This window comes from Corvus cornix, chromosome 2, assembly GCF_000738735.6.
Source record: "Corvus cornix cornix isolate S_Up_H32 chromosome 2, ASM73873v5, whole genome shotgun sequence".
NCBI lineage: Eukaryota > Metazoa > Chordata > Aves > Passeriformes > Corvidae > Corvus > Corvus cornix.
This window is the reverse complement of record NC_046333.1, coordinates 100,705,720-100,733,212: the sequence shown is the minus strand read 5'-3', so window position 1 is coordinate 100,733,212 and position 27,493 is coordinate 100,705,720. Positions and strand designations below refer to the sequence as shown.

At 40.0% G+C, this 27,493-nt stretch overlaps 1 protein-coding gene across 4 annotated transcripts; it reads right to left on the bottom strand.

Moving 5' to 3' along the window:
* Positions 1-2,738: 2,738 nt before the first annotated feature.
* AFG3L2 (AFG3 like matrix AAA peptidase subunit 2) lies at positions 2,739-26,968 on the bottom strand. Of its 4 annotated transcripts, none has more exons than XM_039548415.1 (17): positions 26,803-26,968; positions 21,668-21,767; positions 21,121-21,198; positions 20,553-20,668; positions 19,510-19,662; positions 17,244-17,318; positions 15,723-15,847; positions 13,186-13,459; positions 12,494-12,631; positions 10,643-10,796; positions 9,941-10,048; positions 9,676-9,801; positions 8,527-8,637; positions 7,834-7,949; positions 6,688-6,888; positions 4,865-5,059; positions 2,739-3,752 (listed from the first exon to the last, which is right to left on the bottom strand). In XM_039548415.1, the coding sequence occupies exons 1-17, from the start codon at positions 26,926-26,928 to the stop codon at positions 3,510-3,512; spliced, it is 2,439 nt and encodes an 812-aa protein (XP_039404349.1). In that variant the 5' UTR covers positions 26,929-26,968; the 3' UTR covers positions 2,739-3,509. The 4 variants fall into 4 exon arrangements, with proteins under 4 accessions (XP_039404349.1, XP_039404351.1, XP_039404350.1 ...); XM_039548417.1 differs by having other exon boundaries at positions 21,130-21,198; positions 26,803-26,967; XM_039548416.1 differs by having other exon boundaries at positions 15,723-15,844; positions 26,803-26,966.
* Between the last annotated feature and the right edge of the window lie 525 nt (positions 26,969-27,493).

Genomic DNA, 27,493 nt, shown 5'->3' with positions numbered 1-27,493 from the left:
AATCTTGGCATTGCTAAATAATTGAGTTACTCACTTGGTGAACCAGCCTGTTCCTTATTGCATTTCATACACTTGACTCAAAATGCAGAATGCAGACTATGAAGCTGTGGAATCCAGACCTCACAATGATCCTGCTTTGACTCACCCATTCTTTCACATGTGTTTACTTGCAACTGTTTGATGTGAATTTCTAGAATGTGTGGAGGTGGAAAAGGCAAACTAATGCCCTCTTTAGAAAAAAGAGACAGCTCTTCCATCTGATCCTGGGGGAAAAAACCCTCCCACCATAATGAACCCAGGAACCTGTAGTAGGAGGATCATCAGAGGACCAGCTTGTGCCTAAGCAGTAACAGAGTCCCGGGAAGCACAAACACTTCCTGTTCCTCTTCAGTCAATCAACTCTAATCATCTTCCTTTCCGGAGATATAACTGAAAATTGTTTTAGTAGCAGGTTTAGTGAGCAATTCCTTCAGTTGCACTTCCTTTCAAATAACTTTCTGCCTTTTTCTTGGAAGCTTCTCTCTTATTTTGCAGTCTCCATTTTGAGTCCCACCTGGATTTGTTCCTCTTCTTCTCAAATTCCTCACCTCCATGTTTTTCATTTCCCCTCTGGTTTTTCAGTCTAGTCTGTGGCACCTTTTATTTCTGTGCCTGGCCCACCATCTTTTTTTTTAACTGCTTTGCACCTGGCCACAGAGCAATACCGAGCAGCAGGCTGCCAGGACAAGCCAGGCCCCAGGAGGCTTAGCAGTGCAGCTTGCAGGACTGCCCAGACACAAACACCTGTGTCAATGCTCGGTTGAGAAGAAAAAATGGCAAGCTACACCACTGACACCACTTGCAAACTGGGAGTGGGCGAGCTGTTGCCTGGGAAGACGATGTGGCATCAGGACAGGAATCTAACCCAATAGGCCAGCTCCTTTGCATGGTCACTCTGGTCAAAGGCAGCAAGGAATCGGGCAGGCCCTCAGCTCACAGGCAGGAGAGTCCTTGCACATGCCACCTTAACCAAACCAGCTCAGGCTCTTGCTTTCTATGCACCCCACGATTACTGCTCAGATCACTGCTCTCCATTCCTTCTCTTGCACTTGTATCCCCGTAGGAAAAGGCGGTCACCCCCTTGGGAACAGAGTCAGGCTGGGAAAGAGGGTCTAGACCTGCTCCTTCTCCTGGTGTTGGGAGGAGCAAGGAACCCAACAGCCCCAGTAGCTGAAGCAGCACTGCTCAATGTACTTGCAACAAAAATTAATCTGGCATTATCGGCAGCCACAGCACAAACCAAACTTGATTTTCTTGATTTATGTTCAACCGCCTAACATCTTAAATTTGGGAGTTGAAGGAGGCTACCAGGTTGCCTAAACAGCTTTTTGTTGTGGTTGTTTTTCCATATCTTGTTTTGATTCCAAAATCCCAATACCATCAAATTCTGCCATTTTTGGCACAAAATACTAAGACCTACTGATGTAAGGCTAAGCAAACAAGTCAATGCTCTAAAACAAAGCTAAAGAAGAGGTAAGGCCATTATCATACACCTATTAATTGCATGCTGCAATGAAACAAGAGTGGAATTTATAAGTAGGCACAAACAGGGAGAAATCATCTCCTGGAGATGATTCTTTAAGAGTCTGGTAGTGCCACTGTGAAGAGTCAGGTTAAGGGTTTTGGGGGCTGGGTGGTTGATTGCTGTGTTTTCTGTTGGTTTGATTTAGCAAGGAATGAAGAAATGCAGAACTCTGACCTTTACTGTATAAGCACAAGCTAGTCCTCAGCACTGGCTACAAACTGAATACCCCAGACAAGAAGAGTTCCGCTAAACTGGGGGGTGAGAAAAGAATAAATGCATTAATGCAGAGTACATGTAAAATACAACCCTAGAGCATAAGCACAGAAATCAGTCACTTTTTATCATGTGTGCGAGACCTGAGTTTTATAGAATTTTACCATTGCAATAAGTCATTCTAAACTTTGACTCCAATAATTAAGGAAATGAAGTTGTTTTTTCAGGCTGCTTTCCTGTTTATCATTCTTCAACAAAATAATAGAAGTGTTTAACAACTAAAAATGCCCAGTAAATACGCCCCAAATAGATGTATTTGCTCTGTTTCTCTCATGCCTCTTCACTGTAAAGCCAGGTAACATCACAGAAACAAGTTCTATCATGAAGAAAAAGAAAATTCAAAAGAATAATTTCCATAAATAATTTAACTCAACTTTAGAACCAAGGGTCTAAACTTTCAGACAAACTTTCTCCTTTGTTAGCCTACTGCTTTCGCTTTCCAGTGTTTTGCAACATAGAGATGGAATCAGTCACTAGTTATCCTCTTAACCTGCCCTCTGACTCATCACCCTTTAAGGATTTTTGGTCCAGCAGAGAAGATTGGTTCATTTTCCTTCCCCACTTAACCAACACTCCACCCTCCAACCATGCTTCCCTGTCTTCTGCTGGGATGGGCAGACGGGCCATTAATTTTCGAACAGCTGAATTCTCCAACTAATGAATTCTTAGCATTCAGCAGACAACCAGAAGCAGATTACTAAAACAACTGTATTCAACTAAGCAGGGGAAAAACCCCATTGTTTTAGGTTCAGAAAACCAGTATGCAACTCTGACAATCTGATTTATCACCTTTGGTTTTGGTTGCTGCTTTTGGTATTTGTGAGCACAACCTTGTTAACTCTATTTTAACAGAGGTTTGTATTGTTCTGAATTCTATACCAAGAAACCAGCAAAAAAAGGGTAAGCTTTGTTCAGAAAAGTACTGTTTTTATTGACTCAAACTGTATTTACACAACACATTCATATGTTCAATATTTTACAGAACTCTGTAAAAAACTGACTGGTAAAACTGCAGGAGCCAAACAGTTTCAGACTTAATTTAAGACACTGAACCATGAGTACATTTTAATATATTTAAGCAAGTGTCCAGTTTCACTGTCAACATACATGGCAGTTCTCTGTAGACAAACTCTAAAATCAAAATGATGTGAAGGGGAAAGGGTCAGATGAAAGAGCTGATAGTTTTGCAAAGCTAGTACTTTGTACAACCAGACTTTCACATTTGACTAAGTATTTTGTATGATTCTTTTTCTTTTTGGAAACAGGTCACATACAGGTATAGTTTAGATAAATAATCAAAAAACCCTTTGATTTCTGTAAGCTTACAGACGATTGGAGAAAAAAAAAAAAAAAAGACCAGTGCCACAAAGTTTGTGCATGAATCTGAACTGTTTCAAAGCTTGAGAGGCTCGGTTCTGGCGTTCCACTGCAGCTCAAATCCCATGTATGCTTCTCCAGCTGACAAACGAAAGATGACCACCTTTTACCAGTGAACTGAGGATCTCACACATGTACATCGGAAGCAAAACATCCTTATCTCATCCCAAGAGATCACTCCTCCACCCATCCCTAATACAGTTTGGCTGAATAAATATTTTTTGTTTTGAAGTACAAACTAGGTGAGTTTGTTTCTCTTCCAGAGCTCAAGTCAACGGGGGCACACACTTCACAGTTAAAATGGCATCCCTCCTCTGATCTGCCTAGCGACCTGTTCATCTGTTGTCTCCTCTTTTTCTTTTTCACGCTCTTTGTTCCAGTCTTTAAGGCCTTCTGGTAGTGAAGTATCCTCATCCAAACTTCCTGTACCTTCCACAAATTCTTCATAAGTAGACTTTTCTGCAAATGGTCTTGGGCCAAGCAAGTCTAGCATGTCACTTTTGTCAAGCACTTCCTTCTCCAGTAGTCGCAGGGCAACCTGGAATAGCACAGCAAGTTATGTCACACATATAAAATACCTAAGATGGCTGTCCTGTTTAGAAGAGTTTGTTAAGGCAGTTAACTTGGCATTGATTAACTTTGATAGAAAAAACAGGTTGTTCAGAGTTCACCAGATACAAGAGTCTTCTCCCCCTTGAGCACTTAGGGAGAACAAATACAATCTTATTTTTAATCCTGCTTTTAAGATTAAGCAAAGTGCCCTCTCTGTGGGTCACTACTGCTTTTATTGTTGCTTAAGAGCAGCAGCTTTCCACTTCTGCCAAAAAGCTCCTGATGCAAGACATTAAGCTACAGATGAAAACAAGTGTTCCAATGGGGATGGCTCAGTCAGGCTGCTGTTGTGTTACAAGCGAAAGAGCACCATAAAATACCAATGTGTGAATACTGTACCAGGGTAGTTTGCAGCCTTGGGTCAGTGAGCTCATTGTTCAGCACGAACCACATTCAGTGATCTCTTTCAGGATGCTGACCTGCTACAACAGGATTTATGGCTTGTCAGTAAGCCTATTGGATGCCTATTCTAGAAAATTATCCTTTTGCTGTATCAGGTTTTGTGGCATGAAGAAAGAGAATATGCACAAGCTGCATATATCGGCTGCAGTGAGGCAGCTCACATGCAGCCAAGGGACAGGAACAGAAGAAGCCAAAGATATTTTTATTAACATTCAAAAGGAACTCAGAGAAAAGAAGTCATATGAACGTCCCTGCTTACAAGGGCTTCTTTTAGCCCAAAAGATTGGGGTCCTGGTATTATCGTCTTTGAGTTTTTAAGTTTTTTATTTGTCTATCACATCTACTAAACCCTACGTTAGTAGGCAGACTCTTCCCTCCAACTTTCCAACTGAATATTGACCACATAAGCAAGGAGGGATGCTAAATCATGCTTGTGATATGCTCAGAGGTGTTCCAACACAAATGGAAGTTTGTATTTACTTAAGTCTTGTGACACATTCTCAAGATTACATCAAGTGGGTTTTGAGCAAACCTCCTCATATACTTATATAGTCACTATTTTAAATCTAATTCCGTTCAATTCAGATTTTGGCTTACCATCTGGAACTCAGTGGCTAAAAATACTGTAATGCTCACCTTCTCCACTTCTGCTTTCTTCTCAGTCAGAAGTTCTAATGTCCTTTCATAGGCAATGTTAATTAGCGACCGCACCTCTTCGTCTATCAACCTGGCAGTTGCCTCGCTGTAAGGTTTCTCTAAGACCATGTCTCCTTGACGAGGGAGATCAAAGGAAATCTGCCCCACTTTTTCATTCATACCAAACTGAACAATCTGAAGGAAAAAAAAAAAATCAAATAAACAAAGGAGAGACAGCAAGATTTTAGTGTATGTTGATGTAAAATATGGCCAACAAAAAGGAAAGGAAGAAGTAATTTTGCTATAACCTAATCTTTTCCTGTAACATCAACCCTTCCCTGAAAACTCAAGTCTACCTAAGTTAACAGACATGTGTTGGCTTTCTCTTATTTCTTTTTATTGATTAAAGTGAAGGACACAAATAACACCATTTCAAAGTAGTTACTAGTGGTATGCATACTGCTTTGCTGTTTAAATACTAAGATATTACACAAAAAACACTTCTGCCTTCCTTAAGCAGTAAAACTCTTCTCCTTTACCAGAAATGTGTTTTGCCATTCAAAATACTTCTGAAGTTTAGCATATTCTATTCACCCATAAAGATAAGGTGACGTAAGTACTAAAGTAGAGGGTCTTGAGGATTTTTTTCTATCAAGTTCAAAAATCATATGCTATTCCTCATCCCAAAACACTCCTCTACAAATGTGAAAACAATTCTTATCTTGCTTGCCTCAGTACTGAATACTGACTTGTCCAGTTGCCAAATATGGATGTTTTAAGTTGCATTTTGCTCCAACAGAGGCAGAAGCAAGTTCAAACTGCTATTTATTTATTGACTCCATGGCTACTATCAATTCGATGGTTACTAAAGCAGCACTTCTCACTCTAGCAAGATCCACATAGGTATGACAACGACTATTCAGAACTCAAAGAGATCTCACCATTAGAGCCAAGCATTTTAACCTGCTTCCTTAAGAAAAGTTTGATAATTTTTTTTGGTTAACATGTGCAGAAGTCTGTAAGTAGACTTAATTTTTAAATTTAAAATTGAACAAGAGTCACTGAAGATCCCACAGAACTAACAGGATATTACTACACAGTCACTTCCAGAACTGAGGCTACAAGAAGCACGCCTGAGACCAGGAAGTAGGTGGGATTTGGGGTAAGTGTGCAGGGGAAGATAAGTATACTCCAAAATGTCTCTTGCTCACCTTATGAGTGTCTTATGAGATAACATCTTTTGTGCTGATGCAGGAAATGTAGTAACACACCTGTGTGTAGCACACAGCTACATTTAGGTGAGTCACTGCATTGATAAGATTTTAAATTACTCATCTACATTAGTTAATACGATACAAACACAAACTGATGTCTTAATTCCCATAGCCTTAGCTGACACCAAATAGTGCTTTAATACAAGGTTGTCTGGATTTCAGGTGTGAATCCAAACTGAATCTTCACACTGGGCAATTGTAAATGTAGGATGATATGATCAAATCTGAGCACTAAACTCCATTTTAAAAAAAGTATACAATTTCCACATGTAATTGAATCCAATCGGATCCAACTGCAACACGTTATGTCCCTGTGGGCAGATGTAGGGCAGTAATCAAAGCCTAATGCATGGATTGCTGTTGTGAGACTGAAATAAAATACTTGAGTCATCAGCATCTCTAAACAACACCACGATGTTTATTCATGCAGTGTTTTCTGAAACTAGGCTTTTGAAGGAAGTACCTGATGAAACTGCATCATATCAAAATATTAGTTAGGTTGGAAATAACGCAGTAAAGGAAAGAAAGAAGTCTCACTTAAGCCCATACCTGAGCATATGCACTCTGGGTCACCTTCTTTAAGTCATCTTGGGCACCAGTTGTAATTCGTCCAAAGAAGATTTGCTCAGACACGCGTCCTCCCAGAGTCATGCACATTCTGTCCAGTAGCTGCTCTTTGGTATAAAGATACTGTTCTTTGGGCAAATACTGAGCGTAACCCAGTCCTTTACCACGTGGAATAATAGATACCTACAATCGACATTAACAGAATGCTACAACTGACCAGTGTTAAAAACCAAAAAGCATTCTTCAGTTTGACTTACTTTTTAATACCACAACCTACACCATACTCACCCTTGAGGTATAATTCAGACATTATTTCCGCTTACAGTTTTGCCCCCAATGTGTTTTATCCCTAAAAGCCCTGGCTAGCTCTAAACTGGGATGACAACTACTAGAATATCTGGAAAAGAAAGGTAAGACCACTGTCATATCTTCTCTAAAAACTGTATGATATTTTCAAAGTACTATTTTAATTAAAACCCACAATTCCTTGAGAGTTATGTATTGGGCATTATATACTCTGTAACAGACATAGCATTTTTCCATCTCTAGCATTCTGAACAGTTTAAGGAGTTTCCACATTTACTAATGACCTTTCTTCCAGCAATAAATTGTACAAAATTAATTTTAAGCTTGAGATGAGATTAAAAACACAGCTATGCAAAACTATGAATGTTAAAGTAACTTGGGAGATTTGGTGCTTTTTCCTTTACATTCAACTTGTCAAGCTGTGAACCCAAAACAAAGCAAATTGAAACTGAAATTTACCCTTTTTATACTTATATTCCTGAAGTATACCTGTGTAACCTGGTAAGACTAACTTAAACTACTGATCTGTACTGAAAGCCTCAGAGAAAAAGCAGCTATCAAGGCAGGCAGACTCATGGGAAGATCAGGTCTCTCATTTTCAAAGGACATTTATACTACCCATGTAACAGCTAAGTCAGAAAACAGTTAAGAAAGTTACAAGAAATTAACCAAAATGTACTCTAAAATTGACACACTTGCACTGCTTTTTTTAAGATTATATATTTTAATATCTTCTTAATGTTAGGGGGCAAAAGAAACCACAAAGAAAAAGATGTTGTCCACACTACTGTTAAAATTACAAGTTCAAATTAGCCATCTTACCTTCAACAGTGGGTCAGCATGTTCCAAAAACCACCCAGCAACTGCATGCCCTGCCTCGTGATATGCTACTGTCTTTTTCTCCTCTGGCTGGAGTACTTGAGTTTTCTTTTCCAAACCTTTGTAAAATAAATTTTATTAGTAGTTTCAGACACACCTTTCTCCTCTGAAATCCTTTACCTCATTTGGAAAGATGGTGAGCAATACTTAGTAGGCCATGCATATGATCTATGGAAAAAGTTTAAAAAAACCCTGAACTTGCAACTTTTAGAAATTTGCATCTTTCAGGTTTCACTGTAACCTTGTCCTTCATTAAACTTTCTAGTTTGAAAGCAAGTTCTTAAGAATATTCAAATATTTAAATAAAACATTTGCACTTTAAAAATCTTTTCTGGACTATTTCAGGCTAGCAGCAGTTAAAAGCATCCCTAAATCCGAACAGCTTTTCCTCTTGCCAGTTTGAAGAAATTACAGAAGCGTCCTGATGAAATTTCTCTTTGTACCCCTTTCTCTATTACAGAAGTCAGCAATACAGACAGGATAGTTCTTTTCTAAATCTCAGATGTGTTTGGGAGAGGAAAAAATCCCCCTTGAAGAACAGGACAAAGATTCAAAGCATGGCTTCCTAAACATATAAAAAAGGAAGTTGCCTGCCACATTACAATTTTTGAGAAAAAATTGATGCAATTCACCTACCTCCAATAACTCTTTCAATTGCTTGCTCAAAATGCTTTTGGTTTATAGCATCTGAGAGATGCCTTGCAGCAATTAAAGCAGCTTCATTACAGACATTAGCAATATCAGCACCTAAAAGCAGAGAAGGCAAGAATTACTGATCCTTTTCAACAATTTTCTCTGAGTTTAGCATAAAGATAACCTTATCTATAACTAGTTTGCTATAAACTCTCACCGAACTTGAAAATTAAAGGTAATGTACTCTGAAATAGCTTAATTATTCAAGATATATTTAAATGCATGTACTATAGTTATAGGCTTTAGGATGTTTCTCATAGGTAGACAGCCAACAAATAAAGTTTATTACCACTGAAGTACTTGTTTGACACATCCCACCTTCCTTTTCTGTCTGCAACAGATTATACTTAAACTACTGTATATTTAGCTGCATGCATTTCCTATATGTGAATTCAGTATAGCTCAGATATTGGCATATCTCTAGAAGATATCCTTTCACATTACTGATTTCAAGCCTCCACTTTTTGTTAACACTATTTGCAGAGATAACTTGGTTTAAACATCATCACTGTAGCTGCCAGAAACATTGACAATCAAATCTCAGAAAACCAGTTTTATACAGACCAAACACCAGTGAAGAATTCACAAGTGTTGAATTAGGACGGATGTTAAAACTCTCATTACTTGCTTATAATGCAATTCATTTAAAATCTGTGTTGACCAGTAGTTGAATTCTGCACTTTTTTTTGGGTTTTACATCCAGAAACATAAATTCCCCTAAAGAATAGGCACATAAACTCCACAAAACCCAGGTCTTCTCTAGAAGTCTCCAAGAATGCAACAAAGGACAGGACAAATGAAGGAAGAACACACACACAAGTGATAACAATAAGAAACCTCCCAATTGCTTGCACTGAAGACAGAAGAAACTGCCTTTTCATGCCACCCTGACTAAAGCTGACAAAACTTGAAACCCTCAGAAACTGCCTAATTGCTCAAACAGGCAAAGAGAATTTCAGGCTGTGCCAGTAAATACAACGAAATAAAAGGCCATCCAAAAGATCAGGTGCAAGAAAACCAGAATTAGTAGGGAAGTCAAACATCTACAGCTTAAATAGTAAATGGAGAACAGTGGCATTAGGAGTCACTTACCAGAAAACCCAGGTGTTAGTGATGCAAGCTTTCTTGCTAGGTTATCTTTATTTAAGACAGCGTCTAATTTCAGAGGTCTAAGGTGAACTTTGAAAATGGATGCTCTTCCTTTTATATCTGGGGGTCCTTTAAAATAAAATACATGGTTTTACTTTTCACACACATACATATTCAAATTGAATGTGTGCAAGAAAGTTACATAGCTGCAGTGACTTCCGCAGTATTCTACAAACACAGGATGACACAGGCTCCCAGGCAAACTTACCAATGTAAATCTGCCTGTCAAAGCGTCCTGGTCTCATCAGAGCTGGGTCTAAAATATCTGGCCTGTTAGTACCTGCCAAAATGACTACATTTGTGGTTGTATTAAATCCTGTTAAAGAAAAGTGATAAAGAGAAAAGCTGTGTAAATATAATTTCTGTGAAAAAAAACCAAACCAAAAAACAGAAATAAAGACTGTCCGCTTTACAGGGTCATGTAAGAACTGACAGTTTAAACAAATTATCTTAAAGCTGAAAATATTTCTATTTATTGCTGCATTGTCCAGCTTTATGTAACAAGCAAGAAAATGGCCTTGGGCTCTGCTCTGTGAAGTACTATATCAAATCCTGCTTTATCTTCAAAATACAATAATAGATTAACTGCTCAGGAAATCGCAGAACCAGCACGGCTAGCTGTATTTTTTTACAGACAGACTGGTCTTATTGCGAAGAATTTTTTGGCCTATTCAACTACAACAAAGAGTTAGGAGATACAGAATGAGGGTTCTTTGTCTCTGAATGAATTTTAGTACAACACCAGGCTGCAGCAAAATGAGTCACCATTCTTTATTTTAGGAAACAAGGAAACAGATACGATTTGGATTTAAGCTAGAATCCAAATCTTGGTTAGCAGGTCTGAACAAGCGTATTAGTTCTTTCCAATATCCTTGTTATTATAATGTGGTATTAGACATTAAATACTCACCATCCATTTCTACTAAAAGCTGATTGAGTGTGTTCTCTTGTTCACTCTGTCCTCCAAAGTTGCCCCTTCCTCTCTTCCTCCCTACTGCATCTATTTCATCAATGAAGAGAATGCATGGGGCATTTTTACGCGCCAGAGCAAATAAGTCTCTAACCTTAACAAAAGAACAGAGAAGGCATCAGACTGCTTTGTAACTCTTTCAAGTTGGGGGGTGGGGAGGAAGGGAAGAGGCACATCAGTAACAATATCCCTATAACTGGACATGGCTCTGAACAAGCATGCCAAAGCCTTCAGTCAGCTCTCACGGCAGTGATAAGCTACTTAATTCCCCTCAAAATATTCATTTGGAAGTTAAATTAACTTCTAGAAGTCTGGAAAAAATATTCAGGAATTGAGTAGATAGCTGAAATTTTTTTTAGACTTTCATATTTTAAACAAGGCATTACCTAACTACTGTGGTAGTTGCAGCACAATCTGACTTGACTTTCAGATGCAACATAGCAATGTTGCTCTGCTTGCAAATGTATCAGACGGACCTCATTAAAACCAGTTCAGTGAGTCAACAGATCTACAACTGAGGAATCGAACTGGAGCAAACAGGAAATGAAAAATTAATGGAGAATTTTGACCTGAGTAGGAATTATATGCAGCTCAGAGCTCTACTACTTTATACATTAGTGATGCAATTAGAGAAGGCTTCTCTGATGACAAAAAAATGTACAGCAGACATGAAGATATGCAAATTTTGGACAGTAGGCTGTACTACAGAAAGTCACCAGAAAAAAGTACAATGAAGGAACAAGATCAACAAGTGTCAGATGCTTCAAGTGAACTATCTTTTCATTGGAACAAGAAGAAATCCAGATTCATACAACTATTTTTAGTGTATACGCATTATGGAAACTAAAGGTTTCCATAACGCATATATGCTAAAAAACCACCAAAGAAACCAAGCCTGTGTAAGCAGTTTTAGTTGTAGCGCATCCCAATTTACAAATTATCAATTTAGCATCACTAACAACTGCCTTATTTAATAGATTAATAGGAACTGAAAGTAAAACACTCTCTCATGTTGTTTCCTATAGGCTCGATTCCCAGCCAAAGTTGTGTCAACAGATTTCACTGGGTAAAAGCACTTGCACAGACTGGTACAGAGAGGTTAAGTACCTTTGCTTTGGGGCATTTCAGGTATCTACTGACAACAGAAGTCTGAGTATCACTATTATTTTAGGATACCTAATACTTTCCCAAATTTTTATTACCATAAAATATCAGTAAGTTGTTTATAACACTTAATGTGTTTTTAATGAGCTATTTTAAGACAGTTGAGGCAGAAAAGGACAAAAATGTATTATATATATATTTGGTTACTTTAAACACCCGATCTCCAGAAATCAGTCACTGGACTAGTATTTCAACCAGAAGTTTATCTGTGTGTCCAAGAAAACTCCTTACAGCTAAGAGTTTGAAACTAAAAGAGAACAAATTTCTTCAAAGAAAGAGGAAGGACTTAGAGCAGGAAGAGGCATTCCCATAGCAGTGGTCAAATGAGCTACACATTTCTGATCCAGCTACTAAATTTACTTCAGATCAGAGCTTGAAGAGTGTTGTTCTGTGTTCTTAAGCACCTGAAAAGAGGCACATCCTTAATGGCCTGAAACCAGATTCTGAACTGCCGTAGTAACTTTAATAAAAGATACAGCTCTGATTTTTGTGTTTAGATGTGCATCTGGCATCACTTGTAAGAAACCTGAAAGAACTTCAGCTGTAATCAAACTGTTTGTCTCCCAAACCTGACAACATCCTTTCAATAGCCAGTACTGAAAGAAAAGAGCAAGGCCAAAGACTTACTCGCGCTGGACCCACACCAACAAACATCTCTAAGAACTCTGAGCCGTTGACTGTGATAAATGGCACATTGGCTTCTCCAGCTGTAGCTTTAGCCAGAAGTGTTTTCCCAGTACCTGGAGGACCTGTCAGAATTGCCCCCTGCAAGAGAAACAGGTATATTTTCCTCATGAAGAAAACATAGTATTAAGCCTATGAAATAGCATGTTATGATATTGAGTCCACTGGCTTTTCTTTCACCACAGTCAAAATCATGCAGGGAAATAACGGAAGATTAATCCCTCCCTTAAACGAGCAAAAGGAAAAACAAATCAGATACAACACTGCCATGCTGTCTTAGGAGTTACAGGAACAGTGTTTTCTTTGACTGACTTATTAAACAAGAAAAAGAAAGGTGTGTCATCAGGTGGGCTCCCCTGCCAGCACAGCCAAAAGGCAATTCTGTAGTAAGTATATACAGGATTGATGCTATACCTCTATGTGTATCATTTCAGGTCCATGTGAATAGATAAAGTATTCCACAAGGCAAGTCTTCTGGCACCACAGTTACACTGCTGACACTTAATGCCTATTTATTTTTTTTCTAAATGTGAGAAGACACAAGCTGGAAAGCATTGCATATGTAAACAATCCTAGTACAGTTCAGAATACTGAGGACTACTAGAAGAATAAAGTCTAAGTCATCATTCCCTTACCTTTGGAATTTTTGCTCCCAGATCCTCATACTGTTTGGGATTTTTCAGGAAGTTAACGAACTCCATTATCTCTAATTTGGCCTCCTCACAGCCAGCTACATCTTTGAATTTAACATCTATTTCATCCTTAAGGACTTTGGCTGTAGTTTCACCAACACTGAAAAGTCCACCCATTCCACGCCCTGCCCGACCTAAGCCTGCAGGACCTCTTCTTAATGTGTACAGCAATGAACCAATAATCAGAATTGTAGGCAGCAAACTCAGGAGAAATGATCTGTGGAGAAAAACAAATAAAAAAAGAAAAACACATCACAAAAACCCAGCACTGTAAATAACATGTCAAAGATGTTGGTTCCATCATAAACAAACAAATTCAAGACTAATACTCAATTAACTTGAATTGTTTGTATTTCTGCAGGTTGTTCAAATGGGAAACAACCGAAATAAATTTGAAAACAAATTGTTATATTGATAGTTGCTTGTTTTGAAACCAACCATATCAAGTAACATTGATGAGTTTTACAGAGAAAAATTGCTTTACCTAACAAACAGAAGTAGTTTGTTTTTTCAAAGGTATATTTACAGGACTAGTTATGTAAATGGTTATGTTCTCAAAATAAGTTGTATTAAATAGCATACAGTCAGCATATGCTACTACTTCAAGCAGAAATTTCTCTCCAAAATACACGCTCTTCTTCCCTTAGGTCTTTAAGTTTTTTACATGTTTTTTCTTCTTTCAATGTTTCCATTCTCCTTTTCAAGGTTACAGATTTTTTGGGGGGGTTTTGGTTTCTTGGGGTGTGGGGGTTTCTTTATTATTCATTGTCCATTGTCCTCCAGCTTTCTAGCACAGCTCTGTATAAGCCAAAAACCCTAACACAATCCTCTTTATCATAGTATCTGAGCACTGTACAGATTTTTCTGTGAAAAGGAACAGCTTCAACAAACAGCTCACAAGACTTTCTATACACACTCCGCAAAAACAAAATCTGGAAAAGAAGCACAGTCATAAGTGAGCACAGGATTTCCAGGCTTTACTGATAACCCACATTTCTGGGATAAAGAGGAAAAGAAGGATTTTTTCCCTCTGCTATGGTATTCAGCAGATCCTGATCCAAGAGGGAGCAGTAGTACTTTGATTATATGTAGCTGCTGCTCCCCCCTGTTTCCTGTGGCATTCCTGGGGCAGAGCAATATATACATGAAGAACAGAAAGGACCAGAGCTGTGGTCATAAAGAGGGATTCAGGAAGTAAAGGTCTGTACAAGGCTGAAGAAGGCACAGGAACTGACCTATTTTTCGCAGTCTATTATAAGAAGCCTCAGGCCAACATGCAGCCTTTTCACACAAGCACTGTGCTGCCCTGACCATCACTTTTCCCCAGGTTTGTTTACTTAAGGGCTCAACAGGTTTACTTATGGACCATCCTTAAGAGCATGCTACATTATAAAGAAACAGAAAAATGAGGCAGGCAGTGTAGACCAAGGAAATAAGAACTTCTACCTGAAGTTGCAGGATTGCCCAGAGTTAAGGCCACCACTTTTCCTGCTGCCACCAAGACCAACAGGTAGCAGCAGCTTGGTAAAACACACTGCAGAAATAACCAAAACATTCCCCTCCAACCCCCACACCAAAACACACACACCAAAGTACAAAGAAAGAAAACGCAACAGAAGCACTAAATAAGCCATTTTCATTAATCACATGAGCTACTACACCCAAAGCAGAACTTCCTCATGATACAAAACCTATTCCACAGACACCACCAGGAGTAATTGTTCACTTAGAACAAAAAGAAACCAGTTCTTGGGATACAATATTATGTTTGTCTTCTAAGCCATTTGGAAAAATACATCAGGGAAGCACTTTTACTGTCTTCTAAAGTCCAGGTCAATAAAATTCAGCTACAAAAGGCTAACATAAAGAACACAAATCTAGTATTAGAGCCATTATTCCCTAATGAGGAAGCAACAATGCTATAAATCAGCTGTAAATCAGTACTATTTTTCTTAACAATTAAGAGCATGACACATCTTCCAGTTTCTGCTAACAGGCAGGTTAGTGTGATCTACTTAATCACCAATCTCTTGCTTTTTTCCAAGGCCACAGAATTTGATTTATGCTGAATTTTTGGGCAGACATTGATGCCCAGAATATCTCAGCCAATAGACTGTAGTTCTATGATATAATTTTTCTGTTCAAAAGTCTACATGAGCATCATCTCTGGAGCTCTACTGTTGTGCCTGGCTATCTCTTGCTCTAGTAAAAGTCACTGGGAGGAAGGGCTTAAATGAAGAAAGGAGTTATAGTAAACAAGCATTTATATAATACGAAGCTATATTTAGAGTAAGAGGATATGGATTTCTTCATAGACAAAGTACTGAACAGCTTCTCTTACAGGTAACACTCAAACCCAAGCTGATTGTTATTCTGATAATACTGCCACCTAGTGAAGCATAAGGTGTGTGTATTACAAATCTACTTTGCTGTAAACACAACCATTTTTTTACCAGAGACTTTTTAAAGCAGCTTCTTACCCATCACTCTCTGTTGAGTAGACTACAGGCAATCTGTTCTCCACCTCTATTCCCAGATCTTGCTGCACAGTCTCAAGATTCCGTTCAAAAGTGTCCACACTACCGATATTAAACCAGACGTACTGCTGGGGAAAAAAGCAGAGATCAGCAAACTTCACCTGCACTACAAGACAACTTCTTCTAGTCTGATAATTCCTTGTGCAGGTGTTAAATGTGGACCAAGTTTAAGTTGCCTTATCAAGTGTGTAAATGATGTAAGAGACACGCAATAAATCTGAAGCCTCCCAACCTGAATACACTGTATCTGTCATTGCTTCTGCAGAGATGATAACACCCAATGGTTTTGGGGCACTTTAAACAGATGGAAATCCTGGCATTTTCTCCAGAAAAAACCAGAAGTAATAAACAGATCTTTGTAAGGGAGCTATATAGTCAGAATAATACAGAGCACTGAACCTGGAAACATAGCAGTCATACAACTTATTGTTTCATCTGAAGGTCTCTGCCCTTCTGATTAAGAAAGGTTTTTGCTTTTCTTAAAAAAAAACTTCTGCAGTCTATACTAGCTTTAGAGTAAGCTGTCTTCACAAAAAAACAGCATGAAATTTATCATAGATCAAAAAAAAAAAAAAATCAAGACATTACTTTCAAAATGTGTTGAGATCTGGTCTTTCAAGAAAATCTCCCCTTTCGCACCATGACCTGCCTGACTTGCCCCTCCTTAGCCTAACATTGAAAATGAAAAAAACAGGAGTTAACTGATTGAGAAATGAAGGCAACTGCTTGTATGTGGGCTAAAGAGTAGGTGTATAAATAAGCCACACTGAAACTCACTGATTAAGTAATTGCTGCAGATTTCACTTTAGCCAGGAGGGACTTGCAGACCTTGTTTCAGAAAGACAGCTAAAAAAAGCTCCACCACCTAAGAACAGGTAACCTGATAAAGTTTTTCTAATGCTTCTTTGAATTTTCCACATTTTCTATGAAAATTTTATTTATTTTTTAATTGGTCTCTGCCACTGGGTATCATTCTTTGAAAAACTTCCACCGGCATTAGTCTATTCCTCACTGTACTACTAGAAGAGCAACTCCATGAAATAAGTACTTTGGAAACCAACACTTCTTTTTGTTTTCTCAACTAACTGGCTAAAAGCAGTCTGGAACAGAAAAGATTCAAAAGTATGTGCATTTAAGCCTGTGATTTTCTTGAGCAGATGGAAAACAGCAGTTAAAAATACAGAACCTTCAGCAATTTCTTGGTCTTCCTATTTAAGCATCTGTATTAAAGAGCAAAGTGCTGGAAAGGAACTACTTGCCATAGTTTAAAGGCATCTATGGCAAAACAATTGGTACAGTAAAGTGAGAAATACACAATGTAGGATAATGTAACAGTAATGCAGAAAATATGTTTTAGATTAAGAAATTATTAATGCTCCAGACCAAGTTTCTGCCTCAAACTTTACCTAAAAAGACTGTTTTGCTGCTTCTAATGTCTCATGTACATGTATTAAAAGCGTTTACCCATTCATGAGGAGACTTTCCAGGAACAAAGACAACTCTAACAAAGCGCTTATTCACCACTTCAAGTCTGTCCACCTGTAGGAGGAGAAAAGAACAAAACCTGAGTGAAGAGTGTACAGTCACTGCGCTTCCACCACAGCTAAGAGCTTCAGATACCAAATGTGAATCTGTTTTCCAGTTAGCAGAATAAAATTAATCATGTGTATCAGAACAGTTCCACAGTCTACAGTTTCCCATTAAGAATCATGTATGTAATCAGGAAAAAAAGAATACTGCCACATCAGAATCGAGATTGAAAGATTGATGTCATACCCTTTTGTCAAGGAAAAAACCCAATGCATGCCTCAGCAAAAATCATTTACAGTGAAATAGTTAAACAATACTTGCTTGTCTCAGTGGTCCAACACCAAAAGCAGTAAGTTATATGACTCCAGACTCTTATAGCAGCTTCCAAAACAAAGCAAACTGAGCAAAATGAGGGAAATCTTAACTTTGCTCTTACAATTGTTTTCCCGAATAGAAAGGGCTTCCTGTGCTACCATATTAAACACAATAACATCAATCAGACAAAGAAGTATTTAGCTGAGGCAACAGATACCATATAAACCTAAGAACTGTGCTATAGGTTTAGCAGATATATACCATTAAGCTCTCTTTTACAAGTCTCCTCCAATGGTTAGTTTCTTCGGTTTGGCAAGGTCTCTTTACAAGTCAACTAAAGATTTTTCCACTTCTTCTTCCTCTTCCCATAAAATAACTGCTTTCAGCATCCTTAAAGCATTTAAAACCAGCAATGGTTCCAGTATTTGGGCCTGAGCTGCACACAGGTCAGTAAGGTTGCTCCCTGAACTCGCTACATGTGGCCATTTCCAGAAGAATTGAAGCAAAACATGAGCTAAGAAGTCACTCTAGAACTAACCTGATTTCATGCAGCACTACCTGAACCCCTTTGTTTTGAAAAGCACATGACCCCAGCAGTGCAGTCTTCTCCCCACCACTGTGGCAACCTAACATACTAATGTGTAGCACTCGATAGCTACACATTTAGTCTGTCTGAATATCCACACTACATCTTACAAAGACACAAGAAACTTGGTTCTGTGCAATGGCCTACTTTCACAATGCTTTTCTGCAAAGAAGCTTCAGGCTTTGTTCATTATAACAGCTAAACTAATCTTTTTAGAGTTAATTGTCTTACTCCTTCAGAAATTTATCAGTAAGGGGTTTTTTCACAAGATGTGCACAATCATCAATTCAAAACAGGACAGATTGTAAGACAGTCTAGGCAGAAGGGGAAAAGCATACAGAGCAGCTCTGAAGAGATCAGTTAGAAAAGAAAGGTAAGAAACACCCTGTTCAGCAGCTTACCAAAGTAATGGAAGGTTAGTTCTATGTTAACAGAAAATCCCTCTAGGTCTGAAACCTAGAGGACAAACCAAACCAAAGCTTTCCTAATCTGCAGGCAAGGCTACAAGCAGGGAGGGAAGAGAGCAAAGAACTAGTGGCTCCTGAAGTGGAAAAAGCCTGCGCAAGACACAATCTCCTGAACTTCAGGGAATCACCAACCTATTACTCCAAGTGTGGAAAGCTGCCAAGTTCTACAGAAAGATAAGATATTGATGATAAAATTGATTGCTCCAGTAGTGGCTCCAGGTTAAGAAGAAATGAGAGGAGAAAACAAAGAGAGGAGGGTACTTTACAACACAGTTAGGCTGATTTACTGCCCTTGAAGGGACGCCAATGTACTGTCCTTGAAGGGATTCTTCCATTCCCCACCCCCCTCCTTTCTGTTCTCACTGCTGCTTCTCAGATTCCCCAAGGAACTGATTTCAGGCATGAAACAAGCAGAAAAGCTTTTCTTTCAGAGGGATGGGCTCATGCAAGTGGTAAGGAGAGCTTCTTCCAAAGGCAGCTGGCTTGTCTGTTTAAGCCATTCAGTCAGCTTACCTGTACTGCAAAAGCCACACCCAGAGAGAGCGTGGTTACACTGCCCCTTCAAACCAGCATTCACAACAGCTACGCAACAAAAGTTTTGTCCTGAGCTGCTATTCTCCCTCCTCTCTTGAAATGACATAAGTCTTCACCCATCTATCCTGAAATCAGATCTAGGAACTGATGAAAATGAAAGCTAATCCCTTTCTCACTCAAAAAATTACTCTGAGCCAGTTCTCACTCTACAGACACATGAACACAAGCATAAGTGGGGAGGCAGAAACAAGCCTCCTCAGCACTCTGATGTTTCATATGGATTCCCTTCCCCACTCACCAATCCTTTAGAAAGGTAGTTGTTGACAAAGTCTTTCCAGGTGATTTCTCTCCCAGGGACCCTGAAGAAGAAGTAGTATACAACCATTGTCCAGAAAAAAGAACTTCCAATTACATACATCCGAAACTCCCTGACATCCCATGGAATGTCACCCTAGGAAATGGAGAGGAGGAAAAAAATTTTACAGTCTGTAATACAGTAAGCATATAGCAAACAGGTTCTGGTATCTCCTTGTGGCTTCGATTCCCTGTCCTCAAGGCTGCCACAGAAAATGTCAAACAAAGGTCTGTTTTGCTGTATGAACACACTTCAGTAATTTCAGCTAGAACTGAGGAATTATAGTAACAGTAAACCTTTAAGTGTTTTACAAACAGTAATTGAACAGTTTTGATCTACAAACTACTGCTTTTAGAAAAAAATCACATGACCTTTCTGCCTCCATTCTAAAACAATTATCCTTGGTCTCCAGGACTACATGCAAGACAAAAAATAAAGGAAAAAACTAACAGAAGAAAAAACAAACAAGAAGGAGGAAAAATATGTGCACCAAAAGCATTCTTTATATTACTGTACTATCAGGTGCTATCATATTTATGTCACAGGTAATGGCAATAAATTTCAAGAGGAAACTCACAAAGTATTCCATTAAGGTCAGAACAGGTAAGAGCAAACTACATTTAACGGGCATTGTGTGGTCAGAAAGTTTTACAAATTGACACTGAAATGAAACACAAGGCCTTTAAAGGTCTGAGGCTCCACTCTAAGAATATTGACTATTGGCAACCACATTCACACAGCTTAACATTCCCGAACCAGAGGTAGATGCCTCTGGAGTCATGCACAAAACAGTTACTCAGGAAAGGCACGGAGTGGGGAGCCACCTAGAGCCAGTTACTATGAAATGCCTGGTACAGGAGGCTTGAGCAAGATTTAGGCAATCAGAATATGGCCCTAAAAAGCAAAAAACATGGCTAAAGCAAAAAGCAAGGTTATTTCATGAAGACAAGACTGTAATATAACGAAAGATAATTTAAAGTCAAAACCTTCTGTAATCTGGTCCACCAGTTAGTTTCTTCTTTCTTGCCACCTTTTTTTCCACCACTGCCACCTCCTCCACTACTAGTCCCACTAGGTTGTCTGGAACTAGCTTCCTTCGTTTCTAACAACAACAACAAAAAATCATTACATCTTATGCCAATCTCACATTACTTTTTATTAGTTACATTAAGGAGATGTTCTGAAAAATTTACTAGTTTGTAATACTACAATAATTAGATTATGTGAGGAACAGCATTTTCCATAGAAAACCAGCTATATAGTCCAGTAAGTGGCAGAGAGACAATTATGACCAGAAGAGAGGTCTGTTAACTTATAAGTGAGGGACAGCATTTCAACAGAAGCATAAAAATAAATACTGTTCCATAAGGTTAACATTATTTTGCTTTCATATCATGTATAATAAAAACATACAAATTTGCACTTCTAAACTACACTGGTACAGAAATATCTTCCCTGAAAAATAAAGAAAAAAACTAAAACCCAAACTCACAATTGTTATGCCAAAATCTAATTTAATGAATACGCATCTCACAAAGAACTGAAGTCAAGCACCTTTTTTACCTTTTGTTTCTCCAGGTGTACCTTTAGTTCCATTAGATTTTTTCCCATTGGGAAAATATTTTTCAAATCCTATTAGGAAAGAGGAAAGAAGCTCATAATTGTTTTTTATTCTACAATTCTGTCATCACACTTCAGTAGTCACAAGCTGAATGTATACACCAGCAAAGAAGCTAGCAACATACAGACTGCAAAACCAGCTTTGTTCTTGAAAAGCTCTACCTGGTCTCCATAAATAAATCTACTACACTGACAAGGGAGTACTACATGTATTTAATAACCTGAAGTAAAGCTATCTTTTAACCAGAGATAGAGAAGCTTAGTTCAACAGAAAGCTCCGTTGCACAGTGTGAAGTTAAGCAAAGCACACTATTCTTTAATAGCTCCTAAAAATCCCATAAATCCAATGTTCCATCTCAAGATTAAAGGCTGGTTAGTACAAGAACTTCCTTCCCCACAGACAATAAACCTAAATGGTACATGAGTGCAGTCCTCAGCAAGGTATGTAAGCAGCCTGCTCCACTTCACAAATCAGAGTCACCTTTGGGAGGTTGAGAGAAAAGCCTTCTGCAAGCAGCGATTACACTTGCCAAGACAGTGCTTCTGTCAGCAGTAACTCCAGGAGTAACTTGTTCACAGAGCTGAAAAACAAAAAAGAAACATAAAGCAACAAGAACATGCCATGAAAATCTTCAAGCTCTCTACTAGAGACTTGCAGCTAGTCAGAGACTACTTTACAACAGACCTTGTAGTAACTGCTGTGGGCCAGAAAGTAAGACAACAGTGGAAAAATAAAAGTTCATCAAATGAGTAAATTCTACAGCAAGGAAATTTTTATTCTCATTGTTAAGAGCAGAGTTTAATCTCACACACAAACAAAACAATCTATATTAAAAGAGAAAAACCAAGCAGAAAACACTACAAGCTATGAACATTTAATACACATTGATTTCTATGGGAAATATTTCATCATACCAGCTGAATGATACTTAAGTGCAACATTAGCTGTGACTGTAAAACCATGATGCACACAGTGCTGAATCATGTTTTATCTGCAACTTTTTTTCAAATAGTTAAGAAGTTGTAGCTTCTGAACATGAGAGATCTCCTTGAATCCAAAATAAAGGGATATGGCAGACAATGCTTGCATCCAGCTAAGGAACCAACACAGAGGAAGAATCTCAGTTCAAAAAGAAGACCTAAAGCCCTAGGTGGGTAAACATCCAGTTATAAAACCACAACAAACCTAAGCCTATAGCACCTTGTCCTAAGGCTGTTTACTGTTATTCATCATTTAAGTGCAATCAGGGAAGTCTAAATATTTAAACTCATTAATTCTTAACAAAATTTTGCTACTGTAGCTGAATACTTTCAAAAAGTGTAAACTGCAATTTTATTAGAGAAATCATACCTATTTTTTTCAATAAGGACATATTTTAGATAAAATCCCCTTCATAAGCTTTTCCAACACTTCTGAGAAACAAAATATCCATACCAAGATTTCCCCACAGACTGACTTTCTTTCTGTCTCCATTCCCTTCTGCCCCATAAAGGTGCTCAGTCTTCTGTTCTTTTTAATTAGGAGCTATTTACCTTAAGAGTCACAGAAATAGTAAAATGCAAAAAATAAACACCACTAACTGAAAAGCAACAGGTCCTGAAAATGTGACTCTGAGTATCCTTGCAAGACAGCAAACATCCACCTGGGACTAACACCTCTAGGACTACATCTGTGAAGGAAAGCTCAGTGTTATAGCCAAGGTACAGTGGTTGCAAACAAAACCTATTTTTGCATATTAAAGAAACTTTTGATTACTCAATTGCACACTAGAACTACCCTAGGCATGCTGCCATCATTAACTGAATGCTCTAACTCTCCTGAAATCTTCTGTCTGGGAGCTTCCCCTCTACCCCTTCTTAAATGATGAGATACATTAGACTTATTTCAAGCATCTCTGTAGTTCCACCTCTGGAACCAAGAGGAACACCAAAATGTTCTCATTGCTTGCTTTTGCGGCAGACTGAGCTAAGAATTCTTGGGCTGCTTGGTCAAGCCATTAATTTTGCGCGTCTCCACGTCTCTGAATAAAATCTGATACTGAAAATCCAAGAGGGTATTTTAGCGATTATGAGAAGCATGTGCAGTGCAGACAGTCTGGAGAGAAGCTAACGGAGAGAACAACTACTAAGTCCAATATACTATGACCTCCAACACGAGCAATTCCATCTGTGCTTCTAGAAGTTTTAGGACAAGTGGGATGCATCCATGTGGGCAGTAAAAGAGCTTGCCACAGACCATGTATAGTTCAAATACCGGCAGTGAATGTTGCAGCAACTGATGAAACTCAAAGAAACAACTGGGTTTTCTCCTATGTCAGTGGTCTCCCATAACGCACAAGAATTAGGGACTTACTTCTTCTGCAAATTCAGATTACTTTTTATTTGCAAAGAGACTGGAATATTCAGAAAGCTTTACTCCAACTAAGATAAAGCAACTGCTCATGTTTAAAAGAAAACTTAAAGTAAGCCAAATCCAATTGCCCGGCTGGGCTAGACCAGCATGGGTTTACTACACAATTAAGTTACAGTTTAAGTGAAGGAGAGAGAAGGATAAGCAGATGGAGCTTTGGGGCAGACCTGAATAACGGGATTCTTGTTGGATTGTCTCTGGAGATCCTAAATTCCATGAACACACACAGTCACCTGTCAAGTTAATATGCAGAGAGCTGAGTGCTTTGAAGTTGCTTTGTGAGAAAAAGGAACAAATAACTTCATGGCATGATCAGTAAGTCACCTGACTGCCTCAAGAAAAGGCGTCTGAGAGGGGACCTCATTAACATCTTTAGGTATCTGAGGGAAGGGTGACAGGAAGATGGATCCAGGCTCTTATTGGTGGTGCCGAGCAAAAGGACAAGAGGCAATGGGCAAAAACTGATGCACAGGAAGCTCCCCCTGAATAGGAGGAAGAATGTCTTTGCTGTGTGGGTGACTAACCACTGGAACAGGCTGCCCAGAAAGGTTGTGGAGTCTCTCTCACTGGAGATATTCAAGAACTCTGTAAAACATCAGCACAAAAACTGATCATACTGATCCTGATACGGGGCCTGTCCCTGGGTTGTCTGGCAGTGGGAATGCCACAGCAAGCTTAGCTGATATAAGCACACCCACTGCCTAAACAGAGAGAAAGCAAGCAGAGCACATTTTGACTGGATGCTGTTTTGGGCTGTCTACCAGGAAATTCTTGCCAAGTGTCTCCCAGTCAGAGGCAAAAAATTTCACTGCATGTAAAACAAAACAAAAAAAAAATCTGATTTTTTCTTTCAGACAAACCTTGTGACACCATCCTAAAAATCAAGACTTTTTAAAATGTTAAGTTCTAGATAAGCAAAATACACAAAGGTCAGTTTTAGAATTAAAATAACCCATAAGATGTTACTAGTCCAGAGTGCCATGCAAACCCAAGATCACAAGCAGAACTACTTAAAAAGTTTACAAAACTCTGTAAGCACAATCCATTTTTTAAAAACTGAGGCTACACAAAGCAGGAACAGAAAGTCCACTTGCTGAGCTATACAAATCGGATAGAGAATCCGTTATCAAGTTCCAAATCAAAGTAAAATTAAGCTGAAAGTCTTAATTATCTAACAGCTACCAAAATATTACATAAGAACATAATGGGCAGAGGGGACAACACACAACAAGAAGTTGATGAAGAAATTCAACTTAATTCAAGTTGCTTTCTACATGGGCAAATAGTGATAGGACAAGAGTAAATGTTTTTAAACTAAAAGAGTAGAGATTTGGATTAGATATTAGGAAGAAATTCTTTACTCCTAGAAGGTGGTGAGACACTGGAACAGGTTGCTCAGAGAAGTTGTGGATGCCCTAAACCTGGAAGCGTTCAGGGTGAGACTAGATGGTACCTTGAGCAACCTGGTCTGGTGGGAGGTGTCCCTGCCCATGGCAAAGGGGGTTGTAACGAGACAATCTTTAAGGTCCCTTCCAACCCAAGTTTTTCTAAGGCTCTATGATTCCAAGCTACTCACTTTTTCTTAAAGAAAGACCAATTTAAAAAAGTAATGGCTTTTATGGAACAAAGACCGTCATTTTTCTGCCTACACAAAAAGCCAGAAGCTAGAATGTAAACGAAGTCCCCTTCCTAAGATTGATTCCAAATAAGAACTCATCAAATTTTATTGAAAGAAACAAAAATTAGCTTCCTGAGATATCAGCAGCACTGCTGATAGTGTTTTATTTATTGTTGAAATGATGTTCAGCTCTGATCAAACAAAACCAAATTCATCATTAAAAACAAACTACATATTCATGCTGAGAACAAAGCTACTGACATCCTTCTCTGTATTCATCTCACAATTATCACTATCCTAGAGATAAGCTTCATTCCTATAAAGGTGTGGCTGTTCACCACTCTATGCCACAGGAAAACAAAGCAAACCTCTCAAGATGCCAATGAAAGACAGAGGAATTAAGCATCTTCCTTTTCCCAAGCAGCAGCATAGGCCTGTCACTCCTCCACTGCATTAGAGCTGTCAACAAGGGTAGTACACATCTTGTAATAGCTGAGAGTAAAGGCCATTTCACTAAGAATGAACACACAGACACGATGATTTATCAGTTAATACCACAACAGTAGGTGCAGATCCATGGTACCACTGCACCATGCAATCCCAGGATGCAAACAACCAGGCTTTTTTCCAAAACACTGACACCCAAAACAAACGGCTCAGTCATTAATTGTTAACATTTCAGTCTCTCACACAGCCATAAACCCACCTAATGCATACCACCACCCTGAGAAAGCAATGGAAAAACTTTGGAGTTAGGTGGGACACAGCACCTGGGAAACCAGTGGGAACCCGAGAACCTTCCTCTACGAAAAGAAGCTGAGAAAGTTGGGGCTACTCAGTCTAGAGAAGAGAAAGTTGCATGGAGAGCTCATAGTAACCTTACAGTATCTGAAGGGGGTCTACAGAGAAGCTGGAGAGGAACTCTGTCAGGAACTGTACTGACAGGATAAGGAGTAATGGGTACAAATTGAAAGAGAAGAAATTAAGTTAGATAGTAGGAAGAAATTATGTACTGTGAGGGTGGTGAGACACTGGAACAGGTTGCTCAGAGAAGTTGTGGACGCCCCAACCCTGGCAGTGTTCAAAGCCAGGTTGGATGGGGCTCTGAGCAACCTGGTGTAGTGGGAGGGGTTCCCTGTCCACGGCAGAGAAGTTGGGACGAGAAAATCTTTAAGGTCCCTTCCAAACTGTTAACGTTCTAAGACTCTTAAATACTGGCGGGGTGCAGCAGCAGCTCTGGGGCGTCGCCTTGTTTTCCTTCTGCAAGACAACTCTCCTGCAGCCGAAGGAGCCCGCAGGTTCTCCCGCACGGAGCCGGCTGCCACTTCCAGCCCGGGAAGCACGGCACTCCAGCCCGCCAACTCACCCATCCACCGGCCCTCGCTCCCCGCCGCCAGGAAGGGCCGGTACCGAGCAGGCCGGGACGGCGTCCTCCGAACGGGCTGAGGACGAGCCGGGGAAGGCCGCGAGCAGTAGAGAGACGCTCTCGGCTCCGGGCAGCGGGGCGCCTTTCCCCGCCCCGGGGCCGGCCGCCGCCGCCACCGCCACGGCCCTCCCTCGACCCCCGGTCCCCCTCTTCGCTCCTTACCTGAGCCAGGCAAGGCCTTGCCCCCCCGAGCAGGCCCCTCCCGCAGAGCAGCTGCTGCAGCGGGGCCCCGGGCAGCCCCCGGCGGCAGCCGCCAGCCCGCGCCAGCAGCAGGTACCGGTGCGCCATGGCCGCCCGGACCCGCCGTCACCACCGGCCCGCGGCCCTGACGTCACCGCGCCGCCGCGTGCATTTCCTCTGCAGCCGAAGGGCGCCCTCCGGCCCCGCCCCCTGCGGAGGCCACGCCCCAGGGCCGTCAGGCGCCGCCATCCGGCCGCGCCCAGCGCCGTCACCCACCGGAGCCCCGCCCGCCCCGGGGAGGGATTTCACAGAATCCCAGAATCAGTCGGGTTGGAAAAGATCGCCGGGATCATCGAATGCAACCTGTGACCCAACACCGCCACGTCAACTAGACTATGGCACTAAGTGCCACGTCCAGGCTTTCCTTAAACACCTCCAGGGACAGTGACAACACCGCCTCCCTAAGCAGCCCATTCCGATATTTAATCATCCTTTCTGTGAAGAATTTCTTCCTAATGTCCAACCTGAACCTCCGCTGATGCAGCTTGAGGTTATGTCCTCTCGTCCTATCGCTGGTTGCCTGAGAGAAGAGTCCGACCCCCAGCTGGCCACACCCTCCTTTCGGGCAGTTGTAGAGAGCGATAAGGTCACCCCTGAGCCGCCTCTTCTCCAG

Excerpts from the sequence above, each read along its gene's own strand:
- AFG3L2 (XM_039548415.1), bottom strand. The coding sequence starts at position 26,928 with ATGGCGCACCGGTACCTGCTGCTGGCGCGGGCTGGCGGCTGCCGCCGG. Across the intron at positions 21,768-26,802 it reads CAAGGCCTTGCCTGGCTCAG|CTCTGTGAACAAGTTACTCC; the intron begins GTAAGGAGCGAA and ends TTTGTTTTTCAG. Across the intron at positions 7,950-8,526 it reads AATTGAAAGAGTTATTGGAG|GTTTGGAAAAGAAAACTCAA; the intron begins GTAGGTGAATTG and ends TATTTTACAAAG.